Source organism: Trachemys scripta, chromosome 7 (assembly GCF_013100865.1).
Source record: "Trachemys scripta elegans isolate TJP31775 chromosome 7, CAS_Tse_1.0, whole genome shotgun sequence".
NCBI lineage: Eukaryota > Metazoa > Chordata > Testudines > Emydidae > Trachemys > Trachemys scripta.
The window spans coordinates 85,285,913-85,307,659 of NC_048304.1; the positions used below are offsets into that span (position 1 = coordinate 85,285,913).

At 41.1% G+C, this 21,747-nt stretch overlaps 1 protein-coding gene across 1 annotated transcript in view; it reads right to left on the minus strand.

The window, feature by feature from the left end:
• The window catches only part of SGPL1 (sphingosine-1-phosphate lyase 1), a 53,805-nt gene that overhangs the window by 16,705 nt on the left and 15,353 nt on the right, over nt 1–21,747 (minus strand). Inside the window, exons 2-6 of the mRNA XM_034775295.1 lie at nt 13,259–13,424; nt 9,829–9,896; nt 7,764–7,911; nt 3,894–3,973; nt 1,873–2,001 (exon numbers count right to left, since the gene is read on the minus strand). Coding sequence (XP_034631186.1) covers nt 1,873–2,001; nt 3,894–3,973; nt 7,764–7,911; nt 9,829–9,896; nt 13,259–13,424 — 591 coding nt within the window. The remainder of the gene's footprint in view (nt 1–1,872; nt 2,002–3,893; nt 3,974–7,763; nt 7,912–9,828; nt 9,897–13,258; nt 13,425–21,747) is intronic.

Genomic DNA, 21,747 nt, shown 5'->3' on the forward strand with positions numbered 1-21,747 from the left:
CTGCTAGTTCCATTTTTGAAATCTGCTGTTTCAAAGCACCTGTCTTGTACATTGGGGGAACTCAATACCTGCAAGGCTAGTTTCAGGAAGTTAATTACAGGGTTAGGTCAATTTTATTAGTTTCTGGCTAACCATTTCAACTCTCCCACTGGCCTTGCATATTGGGTAATTATTCAACAAGGTAGTATGTAATTTCCACACCAAATTTAACACTTCCCTGACTGTGGCATGGAACCTTCTGCTTGAACCTCAGCAGGACTTATGCCTTATACCCCAATTTGCAGAGCTTGAGGGAATGCTGCAAGGCCCATTTAATTACTCAGGCTTCAGTGAAGGGGGAAGGACATGTGCTGGTATTTTTATTAGGGGGTATTTGGGGGGCTGTCATTTTTATAATTTATTTTCTAGTTATGAAGAGAGAAGCAGCTGGTGAAATTTTTATTTACCTTATATGTGACTTGTATTTTCATTTAGATAATAGCGCTAGACCGAAAGCTAGACACTTTTTAAAGCTATCACGAACAATTAAACACAAAAAAACCATTTTAACCATTTTAGGTGTTGAGAGTTTGTGAGTGAAGTTCTCCAAACGCGAGAGAAGTGTTGCAAAATTCTGCTAAGTACATGACAACTATTAAATTAGAGACCAATTAAAACCACAATTGTAGAGAGAGATTGGTGTGATCCAAGCTACCCTCCTCAGATAATTTAGTCAGTGTTCTATGCAACTGCAAGTCAGTATTGATAAGAGGTGGGGGTAAATGTCTTTCAGACACAAAGATTTTTTTTTTTTTTTTTTTAACACACACACCTTCAACTGGCCGTATAGTACACCAGCACAGTCACCAGCAGCAATTATGTGGCAGGTTCTGACAACTTAATTCATGATTTGCCACCAGTACCTTGCCCACGATGGAATTAGTTCTCTACAACTTACAAACACAGCCTACTTCTTACTTGTATTGCAGTAGTGCCAAGAGACGTCAATTACTGACTAGATGCCACTGTGCTCGGCACTGCACACACACAACTACAAAAATAAATAAACAAACAGCCCCTGCCCTGAGAAGCTTACAATCTAACTTTGAGACAAGAGGAGTATAAGAAAATACGTGCTGTATTTTTATGGGAAGGATCCATTTCTTAATGCAACAAAAAGTGTGACTGTTTAGAAAGTATGAAATGAGGGACATGGACTAAAACTCGTTTTGCAAGTAACTAATTCAATCAATGCTTTCGAATTGTTAATTTCAGTGCCTGTGAGCTTTAAAACCATGCAAGCTAACTTGTCCAACTTATAAGCTGTCTGCACAAGGATAATATGTACCATACCCTATTGATCAAAGCCATTTAATACCCTCAACTGCTTCTTAGTGGTCTTCAAGCCAACCAGCCGGAATTGTTTGCAATCCTAGTTGTGGCCTGATAGATTTCTAGATTAGAGCAAAATTAAAGAAAACCTACCCGCCCTCAAACACACCACCCCAAGCCAGTTACATTTTAGAGTCGGTTGTGTCCCTTCCCCCATCTAAGGCCTGGTCTACGCTTACAATGTTTTGCCAGTATAGCAATGTCAGAAGACATATGCCCATTAAGACATAGCTATGTGGCTATGCCAGAGTAATTTCTCTCTTTCAGGGAACTGGTATAAAACTATACTGATGAAAGAATTTGCTAGTATAGCTACACTGGTAAAGCCTCCTAATGGAGACTCAGTTTATACTGGCAGAATTCTTTTTAAGTGTAGAAAAAGCTTAACACGATATACAGGAATAATCTTAGCACAACTAGTAGAAAAGGAAGTGTGCGGAGTCAAATTAGGAAAGTTCATATGTTTAAGGCAGGCGCTGATTTAGCTTCTAGATTACTTACTACTCCACAGGAATTAGGTCCCCCATTGAAGAGTGTGCAGGCCATCCTCACCACCTCCGCTTCCATCTTCCTCAGGCCTGGGAATACATCTGGATGAAGGGGATTACTCCATGCAAACTCCTCATAAACCTTCAGAAAGAAACGAGCATGTCTGTCTTGCACTGATATATTGCAGAACAAGATCTGGGTTATTGTTTAACAAGTTCTGCAATGGGAATCAAAGGTGGCAATACAGACAGCATTACAAGTGAGCTAATTCAATGAGCTATTTTCAGCCAGAGTAGCATGGAGCAGCAGCAGCTGCAAGTCTTAGGGAGCCCAAAGCAGTGTTTTGCAGACTTTAGCTGTAGTAGGAGTTTTTACAAGTAATTGAAGCTACAAATGTGACGGAGACACTCACACGGTCTACCCACTGTGGCTAACTCCAGAATTACCCTAGGGCACATTTGGCCCGTGGTACGATTATGCAACAACAACGACATGAGGAATGGCCTATTTCAGTAACAAATGTTGTTTAAATAAGTTATAAGGTGCAAATACACCTGTTCTCAGCTTACCTCTATTAAAAGAGAACAAATGGCTGCTTTACAAGATTAACTTTTACAAGTACCAGTTTTTATTCTTTAAAAAAAAAAAAAGTGACTAAAACTCTCATTAGTACAAGAAGCAGTTGATACGTTTGTTTGAATAATTAACTTTAGAACGAGATCTACAACAGTAACAGACAAGTTTGTGGCCACAGGAGAATTCTGGAGTAACTACAGGCAGATGGTTCAGCTGAGAAAACAAACTCTTAGAAGCAGTAAGACTGTCCACCTGATATGCATCAAAAGTGTTCTCAAAAGCTACCATTTCATACCAAAGTATTTTGCAACCATGGCTTTACATGACAAGCAAAAGCTAGTGCGGGCCTGATTCTGTTCTCCACTCGCCAGAACCAATTCTACTGAAGTCAGTGACAGCGTAATCAGCCAAAATACAGAACAAGTGTCCACCTATCTAGAACCAAAGAATTTAGCAAGATTTCCTGAAGACAAGCTGTGATGGGATTTATACACTCAAGCACCTGAAAGCAAGGAAAATTAACAGGCAATAGGAATCAAACACTGAGTTAAGTACCCAAATGAAGCTCATTTCAATTACTAAAAAGGCTACCCCCAGAAGAGGGCTAACTAAAGGAAGGACGTTCTTTTTTCCTGGGAGAAGAATTTCTGATCTAGGCATCTAAACAGGTCTTTGGGCTGTTTAGAACTCTTTCAACCGTCCCAAGGAGAGAAGTTTCTGGCTACGACACAACAGGGACTTGGATAGAATCATAGAATATCAGGGTTAGAAGGGACCTCAGGAGGTCATCTAGTCCAACCCCCTGCTCAAAGCAGGACCAATTCCCAATTACATCATCCCAGCCAGGGCTTTGTCAAGCCTGACCTTAAAAATCTCTAAAGAAGGAGATTCCACCACCTCCCTAGGTAACCCATTCCAGTGCTTCACCACCCTCCTCATGAAAAAGGATGAAGCAAGCCAGCCTTCTGATTTTACTACCGTCAGAATATTGGCTGCACTATACAATATGTTACAAGTATTCATTTGCCTTGGCTGCAGGGCCCAGCTCAACAGGCTGTCCCAGTCAGAACTTCCACAGAAGCCTAGTCCTGGAATAGGTAGCTGCAGGCCAGATTCAGATTCAGTTTACTCATTCCCTTGTAATTTGTTACTTGTTTTATCATTCCAAATGTTTTACCCAATCTGTTCTTGAATATTTACAGTGACAGTGCTTTGACAGCCACAGCCTTTGGTCATCTATTCCATGGCGCAAATGTTTTGCTAATACTCTCGTTCCTTCAGCCATATCTATCTCAGTCTTTTCCTTTGACTTCAGACCAACGTTCTTTGTTCTACCATCTTCCAAGACAAGATAAATAGGAATTATAAATAGGGAATGAAGGTGTTTATGGATCTTCATCCCACAAACGTATTTGTGTGAATCACATATAAATTATACTTCTTGAACACTTATTTACCTTCACTAGCAGGTGAGTGAGTTTCTCTTCCCCACTGTATACTGTCCCAGAGACTTTCCCATCCTCCCAATGTACTTTACCTGAAAAATAAAAAGCATAAACAGTATACGTTTGCATAAGCAACCATCCTGATATGAAAGCTACCCAAAAGTGCAAAAAATAGCATCTATCCTAGTAGCAATGCATACCACAAGCGTGATTCTCTCAGTTACTGATTAGCACTGAATTTCCTCCATACTACCATTAAAATAACTCAATTACATGAGGAAACTCAACTTTTTAAAATCAAGGCAAAGAAAGTAACTTAACTGGAGTGCCTGACTGACTAGCAACTTCTAAGAATTGGCACGTCCTATGTAGGTTTGTCCACATTTTGCAAATGTTTAGGTCAAGTTCCCCCTGTTGATTATCTATTACTGGCTCATAATGTAAAAGGGCTCTGAAAAAATAAAAAGGCTGTAGTTAGTATGTTACTTCCAGACTATACTTGGGTGGAAGCATTCAGAATGTAAAATGCTAAACCCTTCCTCTAGTATATTTCCTGCTTCCCTGGTATCAGGATGATTAGGGCAAACAAAATGTCATAGTAATAAATTAGAAGCCATAAGTATTCAGTCACATTTTACTGAATGCAATGGCTATAAAAGATGCAATAGTTGAGCAATATGCAACTACAACAGAGTATATGTAGTAAATGTAAACAACTTTGCAATAATTCCCATTCAAGTTCCAAAAACCTGTCCACACTGCTGGATTCTATTCACTGAGGGTGGTAGCTATACCAACAGAACATTGAACAATGTTACAAGATACTTGAAAAACAGTTCAAACCAATCTGTACTGCTAAAATATGCAATGCAACCTCCAGCAACTGTTTTCACCTAAAAGTGCATGCAAATTACTGCAACTTCAGAACATAGCAGGTATGTCTGGCAGAGCTAGGGCTGCGCCCTTACCAATAAGCACCTCCACATGTTGTCCAGCATCCAAGTGTTTTAACTGGGTAACCTTCTATCACTAAAGCAAAGCTGTAATGCAAATGCACCATTTCAGGGAATGTTTTCAATAGGATTTGGTTCCCCGCTTTACCCAATACCATCTTTCTCCTTTTAACGCCCCCCCCAAAAAAAGTTCCTCTTCCACTTGGAAGGGGAAACTTTCATAACTCAGGGGGGGTCAACTTCACTTGCATACATAGAACTCAGGACCAATGCTCTCCCTCCCAAATAGCTTTTGGAGAAAGGAGAAGTGAACAATAAAGGTAAAAACAGACTGGGGGGAGGGGGGGGAAATGGCACTGTAGCAGTAGGATTTTGTGTTTGCATTAATATAATTTAGAATGAAGGATAAAGAATAATAATGTAGCATGTATTAAATGTATTATGTATGATTTGATCATATCCTGCCAGCCATCCTTTTTGAATAACAGAAAGGAATGGCCTAATGGGCCATTGGTAGAGATATATCAGCCAGAATCTGTGTCTGGACATATTTCGAGACAGTGAGACCCTTTTGAGGGTTACCAATTTGTTGTAGGTTTAGCATTTTAAAATAAGTAAAAGAATGCAGTGATTGTTTTTCTTTTGCATTGCAATTTGATGTTCCTGTTCAAAATGTTCTGTGTACATTAATTCTGTTGTGTGTGTGAATGAGAAATATATGTGTTAAGAGATAAGTTTGAAGGCCATCGCTGAACCAGATGTACGAGGGAGGAACCAGAGACAGATGCAAGGGCGCCAGGAGGCTGCAACGCCACTTATTGAAATGTCAGAGGAGGGCAGATTGACAACGCTAAAGATGAGACAGGCACCTATCAATGGGGAAGAGATAGCTGTGATAAAGAATGAGAAGGACAATTTAAGAAAACAAGCTCTCGTCAAACAACAATTGATTACAGCATGACAGAGCAAAACTCATTGGTCCCAATGAAAGAAAAATCACTATATAAACAGGGTGCCTTGCCATGACACTTTGGGTTCGTCCTGCCAAGACTTCCCCAGAGCATCGTGTCACAACCAATGGAACCTGGCTCCTCCCTACCTCGTGATCAACCTAGCTGGCCACTAGGTTGATCTGGACTGGTAACTATAACATCGACTGGCAGGGCAGTGTGCATGGTGTATGTGTGACTGAGAAGCATATGCTAATTGTTGTATCTTCAATAAATGTGGCGTGTTGCTTTCTCCCCTACAAAAGATCAAAGGTGCTGTTATGCTTATACAAAGCACACAAGAGGGAGTCTGAGGAAAAAAGCATTTTGAAAATAGAAAATTGAGGACATAGAAAACAGACACAGAAAAAGAGGGCACAGCAAGCTCTAGAAGAAGTTTGGAGAATAGGAAAATTGTAAGATTGATTTTACTGAAAATTTTCCTACATGCAATATTGTTTATTTCAGATTTAGCAGTGCCAAACTGTTTCGAGAAGAAAGTCCCGAAGCCAGGAATGGTACAATATTAGCCAGTCCTCCTAACCAGACTCTTTTGGAAGCTGTAAACCCCCCTTAAGTTTTCTGATTAGAAGATGGCAGCTACGTTAACGGGAGTAGAGATTTCAGATGACAGAAGCAACTCAGCAGTGAGGTTTCAGATGCTGTCTATGTGGAACCAAGCCAATGAAACACTATGGCATATAACAAACTACAAGTCTCAGTGACGGAGATAAGCAAGAAATTTCATGTAAGCAATGTTTTGTACTTTGCTTTTTGCTTTAAAAAACAAACAAACCATGCTTCTGGCAAAAGCCTCGCATTGGGTTAATTGCTCTGAAGCATATTCAGACCTGACTCCAAAATATTTTCCAAGTTACAAGTGTCAGTCAAGAAGAAACTGTCTTGCTTTTCTGGGCCAAAGACTTAGTGTTAGGACACTGCACAGTTTAAAAAGAGACCTCACTCTTTCAATAAGGGCAGTTAAAGTGTTCCCCCCCCCCCCCATTGCATGCTCACTGATTTGTTGCGGTGGGGTTGCTCATCAGAGCTGGACTACTGCCGCTGATTTATTTCCCTTAGGATTGGAGGTGGAGGAGAAAGGAAGAAAGTGCATTGATGCATCTGTTTTGGAAAAAAGATCCCCAGAAGAGTAGTGGTCAAATTGGCCCATCCCCACCTCAGACAACCAGGAGACTATCCTTTCCTCCTTACTGTGACAGACTGGTCAGTGAAACAGAATAAAGACTTTCCAGTTACCTTTGTAACCATTACCCTCAAACCCAGATTGTCTGCATTATATATCACTACCATGATGGAACAGAATTACTTTTCCATTACCTTCAGCATCAGAACACCGGGCACCTGAGTTTTTTTTATGGGATGCCTGAGTATTAGTTAATAATTGTAGTTAACTAGAAACATGAGGATTGGTATTAGTCATTTACAGGACAGCACCAATTAACATTTGATGAACACCAAGAAAAATATTTAAGCTGAAACTATTTGTAGCAGTCACCAGAGTCCATTTTACCTTCATAGGTGTGTAAACATATAGCATACTTCTAATATTAAGCCTATGAAGTAGACCTGCATACATAGGCGCCAACTCTGTGGGTGCTTAGGGACTGGAGCACGCCCGGAAAAGACAGTGGGTGCTCAGTCCCTGCGATCAGCTCTTCCCCCACCCTCCCAGCGCCTCCCATGGATCAACTGTTCAACGGCATGCAGGAGGCACTAGGGGGTGGGGGGAGGGAGATGAGGAGGAGCAAGGGTGGGACATGCTCAGGGGAGGGATTGGGAAGAGGCAGGGTGGGGGTGGGTGCTTGTGGGAAGGGGTGGAGTAAGGGCGTGGCCTGGGGGGGGGGGTCGAGCACCCCCTGGCAATTGAGAAAGACAGTGCCTCTGCCTGCGTATATACCAGTATATTCTCACTATCATACCCATAGAGCTGTACTCCTTCATCTTCTCTAGTAGTACAGGTTGGCTCATGCCTTGCGCTGGCAATGCTTTGATATAACCCTTTCCGTCATTCAGGAAGTGCAAACCAGAGGCTACATCATCCAAGGCCTTGTTAAACTGCTTCTGTATCTAAAAAGAAAATGAAATGCCTTCAACAATAGGGTGCACACATTTTATGGTACACAGAACATTCAGTGCTAATGACTGGAACAGTGAGCTCAACACTTAACAGTGTTAACTTCTTAAACGGATACTGTCAAATAGTGTGCATGTTAATTTCATCCTTTAATGCCTATTTAGAATCTTGAAAATGATTTTGTTTGTCAAATGTAGCAAAGCAAGATGTTGGGCTCCCCTCCACCCCAGCGTTTTTATGGTGTTCAAGACCATGACAATATAAGTAGCTGTTTTATACCAGTTACAGTTTCAAGATGAATTACTTTATGGACCATCTTGCTTCAGAAATCAGATATACATTTAAAAACTCTGAAAAAAATATCTATGTTGCACAATAACGTAACACAATGAAAGAACACACAGATAAGATTAGGACACTTTCACTTCTCCCCCAATCTACAGTTTGAAGGCCCAGGTCTGCCCTCACAGCAGCACAGATCTCTCTCCCAGAAGCATTATCTAATATAGCTGTTGAGATACCATCAGTAACAGAGACTTTTGAACATTGGAATACCTGGACATCAAGGCCTCTTGTAAGCAACATGATAGGCTTGTGTGTCAGACTCTACTGATCAGTGGACGCACTAGGCAAATGAGACATTAACCCGTTTCTTTGCAATGGGCCAACATCTCAGTAGCCCTATCCTGAAAATGTGGGTCATGTAAAAATAAGGAATAGTTGTAGGGAGCCCAGGACTACTTTGTGTCTCCTTTGCCAATAAGCAAGGAACAGACATAAATGGAATATAATATTAAGTTATAAATTAATCTGCCATAGCTCACTGGTTATGACAACCAGGTCAAACGATGGAATGTTTTGGTCAGGACATCAGCATACAGGGAGATACTTGTAGCTTATAAGAGCTGGATAAAAGCTTTCAAAACTAGTTCCATGCATCAGTAATAATGCCAAGAGAAGATCTGGGAGAGAAAGCATTCTTTATCATGCTAAGCCAGTGGTTTTCAACCTGTGGTCCCCAGCCCCCTGAGCATTCGCAGACTATGTTTAAAATTTCCCAAAGGGGTCTGCACCTCCATTCAAAAAAATTTTAGAGGTCTGCAAATGAGGGGGGGGGGGGAAAAAAAAAAAGGGTTGAAAACCACTGTGCTAAACCATTCGTCTGTTGCATCAAAAGATGAACTTAAGACAAACCTGGCCCCCGAATCCTTCATTTTATTTAGTCTATCTATTGTGACTGATGTCCTCAGGGCAGGAACTGTACCTTGTATGCCACCAAACACAGTATTGTCATTACCAAATACATTTTAAAAGAAGTTATACCCTTCTCGATGGTAAGAATTCATGACAATTGCTGAATCTTGTAGTAAATAGGTTTAAGTTTAAGTAAAAAAAAAAAAACTCCATTGTATTTCTTGTTTTAATGATTACATAGCTTCTGCTCTCTTAAGAGTAGAGTCCAAGCTATTCCTAACACAGATAGGAGTTCTAAACCAATCAAAGACAAGGAGAATAACCTCTTCCTCTTGCATAACACAAGATTCAGTTATCACATTCAGTTAACTACATGTGGAGGACACAAACAGAATGGTAAGTTAGGCAGAGAAATAACCCAGAGTAAACTCTGTGGCCTTCATCCACCACTTAAGGCTATTTTCAGAAAGTCTGATAATATACAGAAAGGAGTTGGGGAAACTCAGCTGCTTGGTATTACTGGCAATGAAAATGTCATCTCCCTTTTCTGAGGCCAATACTGCTACAGAAAGATTACTTGGACTGTAAGCTCTTTGGGGCAGGGACTTCATGTTTGTCCAGCGCCTAGCACAAAGGTCTCCTGGGCATTATTGCAATACAGATTACGACAGACAGAGAGTTGGCTGAATGTTAAGGAAAGCTGTTCAGATACTTACTATGGCGCCAACAAAAGGCAGTTTTCTTAGAGTTTTAAAGAACCATTTTTTACTTCGTGATGTTAAACCTGAGATAAACAAGAAACAAAAATCAAAATTGAGCAACCTGCTCCGAAATAATAAACCAAAAAAACCCTAGAGTTTAGTATGCAAAGGTGATTTAAGATCCTTGTTTAGTCATTAGTAGGCATTTGTCTAACTCACCATATACATATATTCTTGCATTATTTGGCATTCTGGACAGGAAAGCTGTAAGAGGAATACCAGAGGTGAAATTCTGGCTCTATTAAAATCAATGGGAGTTTCTCTCTTGACTCCAGTGGAGTCATAATTTCACCTCAGGTGTCCAGCATGTCTTGGTTGAGACAGGAGGAGAACAAACATGAATAGCACCAGCCTGCAACACCTGTCTGTAGAGTTCTAAATACTGGGGGGAAAGGAGAGAGAGACAGACAGACACCTCATTTCTACGAGGACCATTACTCAGAAGAGAAAGAAGTAGACGCTTATTGAAAGCATTTTTCCATTTCATATGCGGAATATTACTGGCCAGTGATTGCACTCTGACAACACAATCTCTGCTTTTTGTTGCAAATGGTCAAAGCAAGTGGCCAGGTACCAGGAGAATACTGTACATGTGTTCTGGTTAAACTACTACTATCTCCTTTTTGGTGTGGACAAAGTCACCTGATTTGTGCCACACACATCCAATTTTCCATCCGGGTTATGTAGAAATCTCACTGAAATCCAGATTCTGCTTCTGACCTTTGCTGGAGAAGCAATGATAGGGTTAGCTACGCTCAATACCATCTTTGGAAGGCAGTCTCTCGACAGCTATCGGGATTTAATCCAGCAGAGAGATGCCACAGATCCTTTAGCCACAGAAAAGTGACTTGAGGTTAGATCAGAGGAATTAAAGACCCCATACACTACACACACTTAGGTAAACATTGGCAGCTACAGATAACACTTTCATGAAGAAACAACTGAAACTATTTTAAAATCTCACTCTAGAGACTTCATAATCTTTATCTTTGATACTAGTATGACTCCTTTACTTTGCTTCTTTTCTTCATACTATCTATCTTGCAATCTTGAGACACCAACAGGAGAATACAAACTCAGCTAACTTTGCACTAATGTTCTGCAGTAAATACTTAATAGCTTAGACTTTGGAAAGAATTTGTATTACATGCATTGTCGATAATCTGCTTTTTGTTTGTTTGTTCGGTCATTCCTAGGAATGCAAGTTTCTTCAATTTTTACTGTATACTTAGATTAAACATCCTGAATTTTATGTAAGATTTCCCAACACTATGCTAGTATTTAAAAAACAAATATTAAGAAAACTCAGGTACTAGTACTGTTCTAGCTTGAAACTCAGAGCCAAAAAATCTTCTGTTTATTCTTGCTAAAAAGAGTGTTTTTAGCTATTCAAATGTACTTTTCCCTCCCCTGGGAAACTGTGGGAGAAGTATAAAATTAAACATCAAATTAATATGCTGTTACTCCTAATAACAGCCACTAGAAACTACTACATACTCCTATGGGACTCACAGGGCACTACAGCCTCCTCTCTCAGATAGGTCCAGTGATCTTTATCACCACCTTGCCACAATAAAGAAGAATGCACAGCAATAGACCAAGAGATCCAATTTAATTTTTACAGTTCAAACAAGGAAAAAGGCTCAGAACAGATGAAAACATGTGGGTATGTACCTTAAATAACTGACTCTCAGACAGTAAATATGTATGATTAATGGAAAGGAAAGGGAGCCCCCTTCTTCAGCCCAAGATGCGTTCCGGACAATCCTCCACGCCTGATGTTCCGCTATTGTATCATGATTTCCCATCATGAACCTCACCAGAGTCACCTTTGAGTTCTGTGCGATTTCTGACTTTTGAGCCACAGGAGTGACCAGCAAATGAGTGTTGAACCAAAAGTCCAATGGGAGGGGAGGACAGGGCAACTTTTCTGCATCACACAGGCACACTCTAGACTGTCTTCCACCACTCCCTAATATGGAATGGTTTAGCTACTGAAACTTTGCCACATCTTGACCTTAATATGATAACCAGAGATTTTACTGGTACATTCTGGGTTATGTCAGAAGCCTGTTTATAATGTTGTGATGCATGGCCAGAAAGGGTTAAACATCCTTCAGGATGAAGGACTTAAATTCAACCCTTAAAGACATATGGGGAGATAATGTTTGTGTTTTAGTGTATTTTTACATAAATATGGGTAGTGGTCAACAATGTAATCAACAGACCCTGTCTATGCTGTATTCTGATAATTCAGAGATCAAAAGAACATCCTAGCATTTAAATGGATTGTAAACATGGGAGATCACTGTATTCATCTCTTTGAAATGTATAGCAAATCATCTGTGAAAGGTGGAGAAACAGGCCATTGCCTTATGTTAATCTGTGTGAATAATTTAACAATGAGTCTTAGGAAATGGGGGCCTATTGTTCCCCGAGGGACTCCAACTCTGTCAAAGAAGGCCTGAAATTGTATAAAAAAAAATCCTTGGGTCCCAATCCTTTTTATCTCAGATCTGCTTAAGCTTCATCAGGGGAAGTTTGAGTTGCAAGATTGAGGTCCCAGTTCAGCTGGAAACACCCTGAATACAATATTGGACATTGGACTACAGACAGTCCTCGACTTTACGACACAGCACTTATGACGTTTCTGAATTGACACCCTGATTCAACTTACGACAACTGGTTTCGACTTTACGATGCTCTGTCCGCGGATAAAGTGCATTGTGGTTCCGAGTTACGACATTCTGATGCATGACGCAATTTTCAGGAACCAATTGTGTCGTAAGTCCGAGGACTGCCCCTATAACTTATGGACTAAATTCTAAAAGAACTCTTTGTAACTACAAAGCTCACCATCTCTGCTATGTATCTGAACCTCAAGAATTGAACTCGTGTGTATGAATAAATAAATTTTAGTTTAGTTAATAATAATTAGCTGTAAGCGTGTATTTGGGTAAGATCTAGAATATTAATTAACCTGGGAGGTAATGTGTCTGATCCTTTGGGATTGGTAGAACCTTTTCTTTTATATGATGAAATAAGATTTTCAGAAATCTTCATTATATTTTACTTGGGTACCTGGATGGAGGCCTGAGACTGGGTCGCTTTAAGGGAACTGCGTTGTTGGTTTCTGGGCAACCAGTGCGGTAATAAAGACACTGTTTTGTGCTGGCTTGGTAAATCTAAGTATTGAAATATCCACCAGTTTTGGGGATTGTCTGCCCCATTCTTTGCAGGCCACCCCTAATTGAATGACCTCAGCTGGCTCTCACTGGGATCCCAGTCACAAATGTATAAACAGAAGAATATTTACGTGAGAAATAACTGTCCCCACAAGCGTATTAGAAAACCCGACTCCAGAGAGACGTGCCAAGGTACTCACTCTCTGGTTGGAAGAGGATACCGTGCAGCCACACCACCACCAGAGTAGAAGCAAATGTCGAGCCAATCAATTGCCAGGGTTCAATGCCAGCACACTGTCCATTCACAAAGGTCCTTGCTTTTTCTAAATACATGAGGATGATTTCCTTATAAGGAACAAAGGTGTCCTGGGGGGGGAAAAAACAAACAACATATTACAGAAGGTAAGTCCACCCTACACCTTTTCAAATCCTATGAATAAGGGCATTGAAGAGTTGTTCCTAAAATAGATATTGAACTGCCTCCCAGTTAGATAGAGCTCCTACTGAAAAAAAGTGTTGCCAACTCTCAGAATTTTATCATGAGTCTCTTGATAATTATTGTTTTCCTTAAAGCCCCAGCTCCTAGAGTCAAGGGGATACATGATGATTTCAGCCTCCATTCTTAAAGAAAAAGTAAGTTTCTAGCTCTTGTGGCTGTGGAGAAAACTTCAAAATGTGACCCCGGTGCACCCTAAGGCTCAAAAAGAAGGCAAATAAACACCAAATCTAGTATTTTTACATGATCTCATGATTTTAAAGCCCCCCTCATGATTTTAGAACATTTGGGATTGGCAATACTGCGACATACTTCCCACAAGCAGGACAGGCAGGCAGTTGTCATGAGTTGTGTTCCTGATTAGCATAGGAGGAGCAAGTGCTAGAATATGTACTGTATATACTTGTTCATAAGCCGAATATTTTTAGTAAAAAAGGGAAGCACCAGAGAAGGGGGTCGGCTTATGAACAGGTATAGAGAGGGAGAGGTGGGACACAGCCCCTCCGCACAACAGAGGGAGCAAGGAGAGGCAGCAGAGCCAGAAAGGAAGAGGCGGGGCCAGAGTCTCTCCGCTTCTAGCCACGCTGCTCTCCCCCCAGCTCTGGGGCTTGCAGGCTGCAGCCGTGCCGCTCAGCCCCGCCCCCCAGAGCACGCTGTGGCTGAGCTGCCTGGCCCAGCCCACTGGAACATGCTGCGGCCGCGCCGCCCGGTCTGACCCGCCGGATCAGGCTGTGGCCACGCTGCCCAGCCTGCCGGAGCAGCTCCGGCCAGGCCAGACATATCCTTCCCTGGCCCTCCCCAGATAAGGTGGGAAGGGGAAGTGTGGGGGATTCCAGGGGTTACTCCCCTGACTGCCAACTCTCCCCTCCCCTCCCCCCAAAACATTTCCCCACCAGTTGCTGTCCCGGCCCGTCAGGGTAAGCAGCTGGCGCGCTGGGACACTTTGTTTACTTAGGTTTACCTCCGTGCCTGCGGACGCTCGAGATAAACAAACCATCTTGGCCTACCAGCGGCTTATCCTGATGGCCCGGGAGCCAAAGTTTGCTGACCCCTGAATTATAGGGTTGGCTTATGAACAGGTTATAAAAAATTTTCATTTTTCCTTATCCATCTTGGGGGGGGAAGGAGTCAGCTTATATACTCGATCATAAGCAGGTTCGTTTATATGATAGTTTGTTAAGCCTTAAAAAAAAAAAAGAATAATTTTTGGAGCACTCTTCAACAAGAAGTTTTGAGCAGTTCTGACCTGTAAATAGTAAAATTCTGTTTGAGCACTTCCCAATGACTTCAACATTCTGCCTATGGGTATGTATTAGGGACCATGCTTTTTCTACTGTGTTACCTGAAAATCTTACTATTGGGCCCAATAGCAATTAAAATGAAAAAGCTACCCATTCACCACAAAATACCCAATAGCCTCATGATTAGAGTGCTCGGCTGGGATATGGAGACACCCAAATTCAAGTCTTTAGTTTGGTGCCAGACTATTGGCTACTCTGCAGTGGGTGGGGTGGTGCTCTAGCTCTCTATTGTTTTTTATTATTTTTATTATTATTATTATTATTATTATTATTAGGAAAGCTCTCTTTCATTCCAATACAGAACAGGAACATTTTTGAAATCTCAAATTTTCACAGGAAAGGAAACCATTTTCCATCCTGTTCTAGTTGCGAGACTCCCATTGAAGGAAGACAGGATTCCCTGCAAGCAACGTTAGCGTACATTTACCATACTTTGGAAACCTGTGCAGCAAATACAATACCAAATGGATTAGAAATGTTTAATCAGCTCAAACAAAACCATACCATCCCAACAAAAGAATCCACCACAGCTACTTGATGGAATGTGTGGATGCACATGTACTTTCCAGTGTGGGCTGGAGAGAATGTTTTGTTGAATGGTTTCTATTTGCTTCAGAAAAGCTGCATTTAGCTACAAGTAGTGGAATTAACATCTATTTGCTTGACAAAGAACAAACTATAGACATATCAAGAGTCCCTGCAGGGAAACAAGGATGGTAGCTTAAATCATTAGTGATAAAGGCTAGAAGTACTACCATTGGCCTCTTAGAAGGTAGTCACATTTCACATTATCCAAGTTCCTATAAAGTTGTTACTTCACTTAGAGCTAAATCAAGGTGTCCTTTAATCTCATCTTCTGTGCAACTAACAGTGTAAAGGCATAAATCCTTAATTTTTACTTTGCTTGTTCAAATTTCCAAGAAGGCAGTACATCTACTCCTCTTCAGGGATTTTTTAACAGAACAGAAACAAACACTGATGCTTTTGGCTTATTGTCCAGTAGCTGGTGCATGAAAATTGCATAGGTCTGGAACACCATTAAGAGGAGGAGGAAGAGCTGCTAGTGCACTAGTTTCTTGATTGCCATTTTAAACTCTTAACAAAGAGAATACTGGAGTTCCACCAGAAACTAAGTGAGGTTTTAGAACCAAGGATACTCACTAAGTGAATACAGTAATATCAAATTGTATTAAGTGGAATCTAAACAGAATGTTCTCCAATTATGTTAGCTTGCCTGACATCAAGCCTTGAGTTTCCACAATCAGCAGCTTTATTTCTCAGGAGACAAAACATTTTACGATAACGCAGATTGGAGCCAGTAACTACATAAAGCTCTTTGGGGAAAACTCCAGATTACTTTAGTGACTACACATAGAGAACCAGAGCAGTTAAGCCTGCGATGGGAGGAACAATTTCTGGTGGCAAATTCACCTCACACAGACCAAGATTTTCAAAACAGGAGTCTAAAGTTAGACTCCTAATTCCATATTTAGGCACCAACATTAAGTGGCCTAATTTTCAAAAGCATCGAACATCTAGCTACTCCCACTGAAATTACCACATTCTGCAGTACTCTAGAGTTTCAGGGAGCGAGAAGGATTAGAGTTCTCTATTTAAGGCGTTATCTACACTACACAATTAGGTCGACATAAGCTGCCTTACATCAACCTAATTATGTCAGCATACACACTACAGCCTTGTCCTGCCAATGTAAGTGCCCTACTACACCAACATAACTCCACCGTCACAAGAGTTATAGGGCTTACATAGGCGTACGTAGGGCAACGCAGTGTCTGTGTAGACACTATGTTACTTACATCGGCCATTGGCTGTCTTGTCAATTTCACGGCTCCATGCTGGAACTGTGAAATTGGAACTGTAATATAGCATGGAACCATGAAATTGATAAGAAAGCAGGACAGCTAGAGCCTGGCTCCCCACTCCCAGTCGGGTTGCTGCTCTGAGGCTCCCCACTCAGGGAGTCAAGAAACCCGGGTGACTGCCCTCCTTCCCCCACTCCCAGACAGGAGCAGAGAGCCAAGAGCCCGGGGGGCAGCTGGGCTCCCACCCGGGAGCTGAAAGTCCTGGCTCCCAGGACCTCCCCCCAGTCAGGAGAACCGTGAGAAGGGGACAAAAAAAAAACAAAAACAAGGCAGGTGGAGACCAGGATGGGGAGGGAGTGGATATGGAGTAAGTAATTCAAGCATTATTTATTAATTCTGAGCTTCTTGGATGGTAAAGTGTTGAGCATTTTTAACATGTCAACTGATAATATACTGGGCTTCCCTGCCCAAAAGTAATCAGCAAATTAGAATGGATCACTAATTTTAGAGTTTAATAGGATAAAACCAAACAGTATAAAAAAGAAAGATAGAGTCCACACTAATTCATTCCAATTGGCACTGGATTGTTTGTAAGTCAGTGTAGCAATGCTGTTTTCAACCTTACCATAGTTTTACACCCTGTTTCCTAGCAGCAATGCTAGCTAAATAGCTTGATCCACACAGCTCTTTTAACTCCGCAACACTTGGTGAGTCCCACACATTTCTCACTTTCCTCTGAGCAGAGCATACAAGGAGGCAGGTTTGCACAGGTCCTAGACAATGATTCTGTGTCTCTTCCATTCTGTCTTTTATGCAAAACTAAGGTTAAGATTGTGTCATGGTTATTTTTAGTAAAAGTCACAGACAGGTTGCAGGCAATAGACAAAAATTCACAGGAGCCCCTGACTTGTCTGTGACTGTACTAAAAATAACCCGGGGGGGGGGGGGGGGGAAACGGGGGGGGGGGGGGGAGAGACGGCTAGAGTCCGACCACCATGGGGGGGGGGGGGAGCGCACAGCCCTCACTCCAGCAGCCTCAGGGAGAGTGGGAGAGCCTGCACAGACACCCACAGGCCAGGGGCACACGTCCCTGACCCCAGCCCCGGAAGGGAGGGGAGGTGCACAGCTTCAGCCCTAGGTCCAGTTGCTGACAGCCAAAGAAGTCACAAAGGTCTGGTAAAGTCACGGAATCCATGACTGCCATGACCTCCATGACTAAATTGTATCCTCAGCAATAAGTCAAGTTCTACTTTTACTGAGGGTTAAAGTTCAGATACAACTGTACCATTTGCTATTTTCAGGACACTAGCACAGAGACGCACTGATTAAATCCTGCAAACCACAGTCCTCTGCCTGAATACAAGAGATAACAATCCCCTCCCTTGTAATCTTGTTCACAGACTGGTTGCATTTATTGTCTTGCTGCTTCTTCCTCCAGCAACACTGGAACTACTGACCATATGTGCTTAAAGGGAATACATTTCTAGCTTTACAGAAGTCAATCGACCCTCTTCTCCTCCAGCACCCACTCTCCAGGCTGGGTAAGCTTAGTGGCCTGGACAGAATTTAAATCAATCTTTATATAACTATAAAACCTTGTGAAAAAAACAAAAACCTGTTCTACCCAGATGTGCGTGTTGTGGGAGCAACACAAGAGGCCTTATATTTGAGGGTGAGAGTCAGCTTCTGTGATGCATTTATGCCTTAAAAACTCCAAGTCACTCAAAACTCACGAGTACACTGATAAGTTCTTATGTTTCTAATTGACTGAAACAGTCCCCTAAAGGAGAAATTCACCACGAGATCATTTATTCCCTGCCTTCCAGAAGGAATGATCCAAATATTTGATAAAACATTCAATTATTTACATCATTAGGACTTGCAATATTCACATTTTTTTAATGTAAATGCATTCAGAAACCTGGGCTATTGAAGAGCTTTTATCAATAAAGATTGGGAAGACATCCTGATGATCCTGCTTTTTAAAGTCCATTAGTTGGCTGGGTTGGTTCCAGGTGTAGCAGTCATGCCATCACAAACATATTAATATTAACAACTGTTACCATCTTCCACCTCAAAGGGAATTATATTCAGACAGCACAGTAAAAATCCATCAAAAGAAAATCATACATCTGAGCCAAAGCTAACCAGACTGGACATCATAGTTGTGCCAGAAAAGTATTTTCCTGGCAACGAAGTTTAAAACTTCAGTAGGTCCCTGTGCACCAGATGAAGAGATCACACAAGTGATAATGTGGAGAACCTTGCTCTGTGCTGCCACAGTGAATAACTAGAATGTAGGTTTCCATGGGTATCAAAATGACAGCATTTACTAACATTAAATTCACTTATAGGAAGAGCTAAAAATAAGGTCTCTTAAGGAAACAGGATTCCCCCCGGTAGGATCAATAAAATTGTTTGAGGACTAAGACTAGCTTTTTAAGGAAGTATAGATTTATTTTAAGTACCAAGAGAAATTCTGTGCTCATTACATCATTAAGGGTACGTTTAGATCCACTTCTAGAGTCCAAATTGTATATTTTACAGATACCCACATCTCAAAATATGTGACAATATGATAGAATGACAATTTCAGCATTCGGGAGGCACATTTTCTGGCTTGGCATACACAGAATACTTAAGTCATCTCATCTTAGCCCCCATTTATAATTCCTACAATCATCTCAAAATACTGAATAATTTTTCTTCAAAACATTGAAAAACAGGAACTGAATAATATTTTCTGAGGTTTCAATAGACATTATGGCTAACACAGACTTTAGTTAGCTTGCATTCATTTTTGTCTAATGAATATTGTATGAAGCAGTGTTTGTTAAACATTATGCCTTAACTTGATTATGTTACCATGTGTAATACCTAGGACTTTGCGCATACTTTATTTGGTTGGTGTGCTATTATTTTTCAGTTCAATGTCATTGGGCTCCTTGGGGTTAAATTAAAGACAGCAAGTGTAGAAATAGTTTTGGTCATGACAGTTTAAAAAGTTTAAACTATTTACAAACTATGATGTATTCTTCACACGTGACAGGAATGAAAATGCTACTCACCTGTCAACTTGTAAACTCCAATTTAAATGCTCGGAGTGTAGTTTTCAAGTAGGAAAGCCTTGTTTACACATCAAGCTATCTGCTGCTGCCAATGAGTGTCAGCAGCAAACAGAGCTGGATCAATGTTGAAGACCCTGTAGTTATTTCATGAACTGTGGCTAAATGATATTCACTTATTTTTCAAGCTTATATATTAACTGATCAGACATTTCTATGTTTGAGTATTAAGATTTAAGTTGATCACGTTCCTCTTAGTGTCTCACTTTAACAAGCCTTGATTTTTAGACAGACATTGTATCAGATGTGACTACTCCGAATAAGAATTTAAAACATACGGGCCTAAATATCGACCCTACTAGCTAGGTGACCTCTATTTAGAGCTAAAAAATAAGCCCAGGTCTGCATTACAAGTTTTTGTCATCACACCTGTGTTGGTCAGGGGTGTGATTAACTGACCAGCTGTGCCAGCAAAAGCCCCTAGAGTTTAGCCACAGCTTATACTGGCAAAACTGCAGTCATGGTTGATTTTGCCCTGGGGAGGCCTGGAATAAACAATGCTGGCAAAAGATGTAAGCAGCATCCATAGGAGGAATGCTCTGCCAGTACAGTATACCAGTGAAGTGTTGCTAGTCAAGACCTGACCTAACCAGATTTTCAGACTCTCTGCCTCAGACAGCAAGAACTTAACCGTATAAAACTAGAATAATGATTGTTCAATGCAGTCTGCTATTCCAAAGGGAGTTGCACCTGTTACACTGAATTATGCCTGAGTAACAACTGTATTCCTGTGCCTACTCAAGGTCTTTAATGAAATTAAGCAATATCTTAAATATATAAAAACTAATATCCTAACAAAGGTTTAACTAATACTTCTTCAGCAGACTAATTCTGGGCCTACATGTTGTAGGTAAAGCTGGTATGTCAGGCCCCTGCTCCCCAGGAATGAAGCAACTCTGATAGGAAAAGCATGCACACTTCATGCGTACGTGCCACCTAACTCTGAACAGTGTGCCATATGACTGGAAAATAGCTAACACTGTGCCTATATTTAAGATAGAATAATTCAATTCATAGAAGTAAATGGTAAAGGGGGATGCAATGCAACATGGGTTTGCAAAAGATGAGATCAGGCCAGACTAACCTGATTTTTTCTTTGAGAAAACAACTGATTTTTTAAGATAACAAAAATGCAATAGATTAATATCCTTGGACTTCAGTAAAGCATTTGACATGGTGCCACATGGGAAGTTAATAGTTAAATTACGGAAGATGGGGATCAGTACAAGATGTGTAAGGGGAGAAGGCAACAGGTTGTGCTGAAAGGAGAATTATCAGTCTGGAGGGAGTTACCAGTGGAGTTCCTCAAGGATCTGTCTTGGGACCAATCTTATTCAATATTTTTATTAGTGACTTTGGTACAAAAAGTAGGTGTGTGCTACTAAAGTTTGCTGATTATACTAAGCTGGAAGGCATCATCAATACAAAGACAGATTGGAACATCACATAGGAAGATGTGGATGACCTTGAAGACTAGGGTGACAGACATGGGATGAAATTCAATAGTACAAACTGCAAGAACATGCACTTTGGATCTAATAAGAATTTTGCTACAAGCTGGGGGCTAATCAATTGGAAGCAACAGAGGAGGAGAGAGACCTAGTTGTGTGGGTGGATCAGGATTACTATGAGCCACTAACGTGATGCAGCTGTGAAAAAGGAAAATGCGATCCTTGGATGTGTCAGGCGTGGCATTTCCAATCAAGATAGAGAAATATTAATGCCATTATACAAGGCACTGGTAAGATCTCACTTGGAATGCTGTGTACAAGAAAGATGAATTTAAACAGGTGCAGAGAACAACTGCTAGGATGATCAGCAGAATGGAGGAGGCTGGAAGAAGAAGCTTGTTTAGTCTTGCAAAAAGAAGGCTGAGAGGGGATAGGATTGCTCTTTATAAATACATCGGGGGTAAACACTAGGGAGAAGGAAGAGCTATTTACA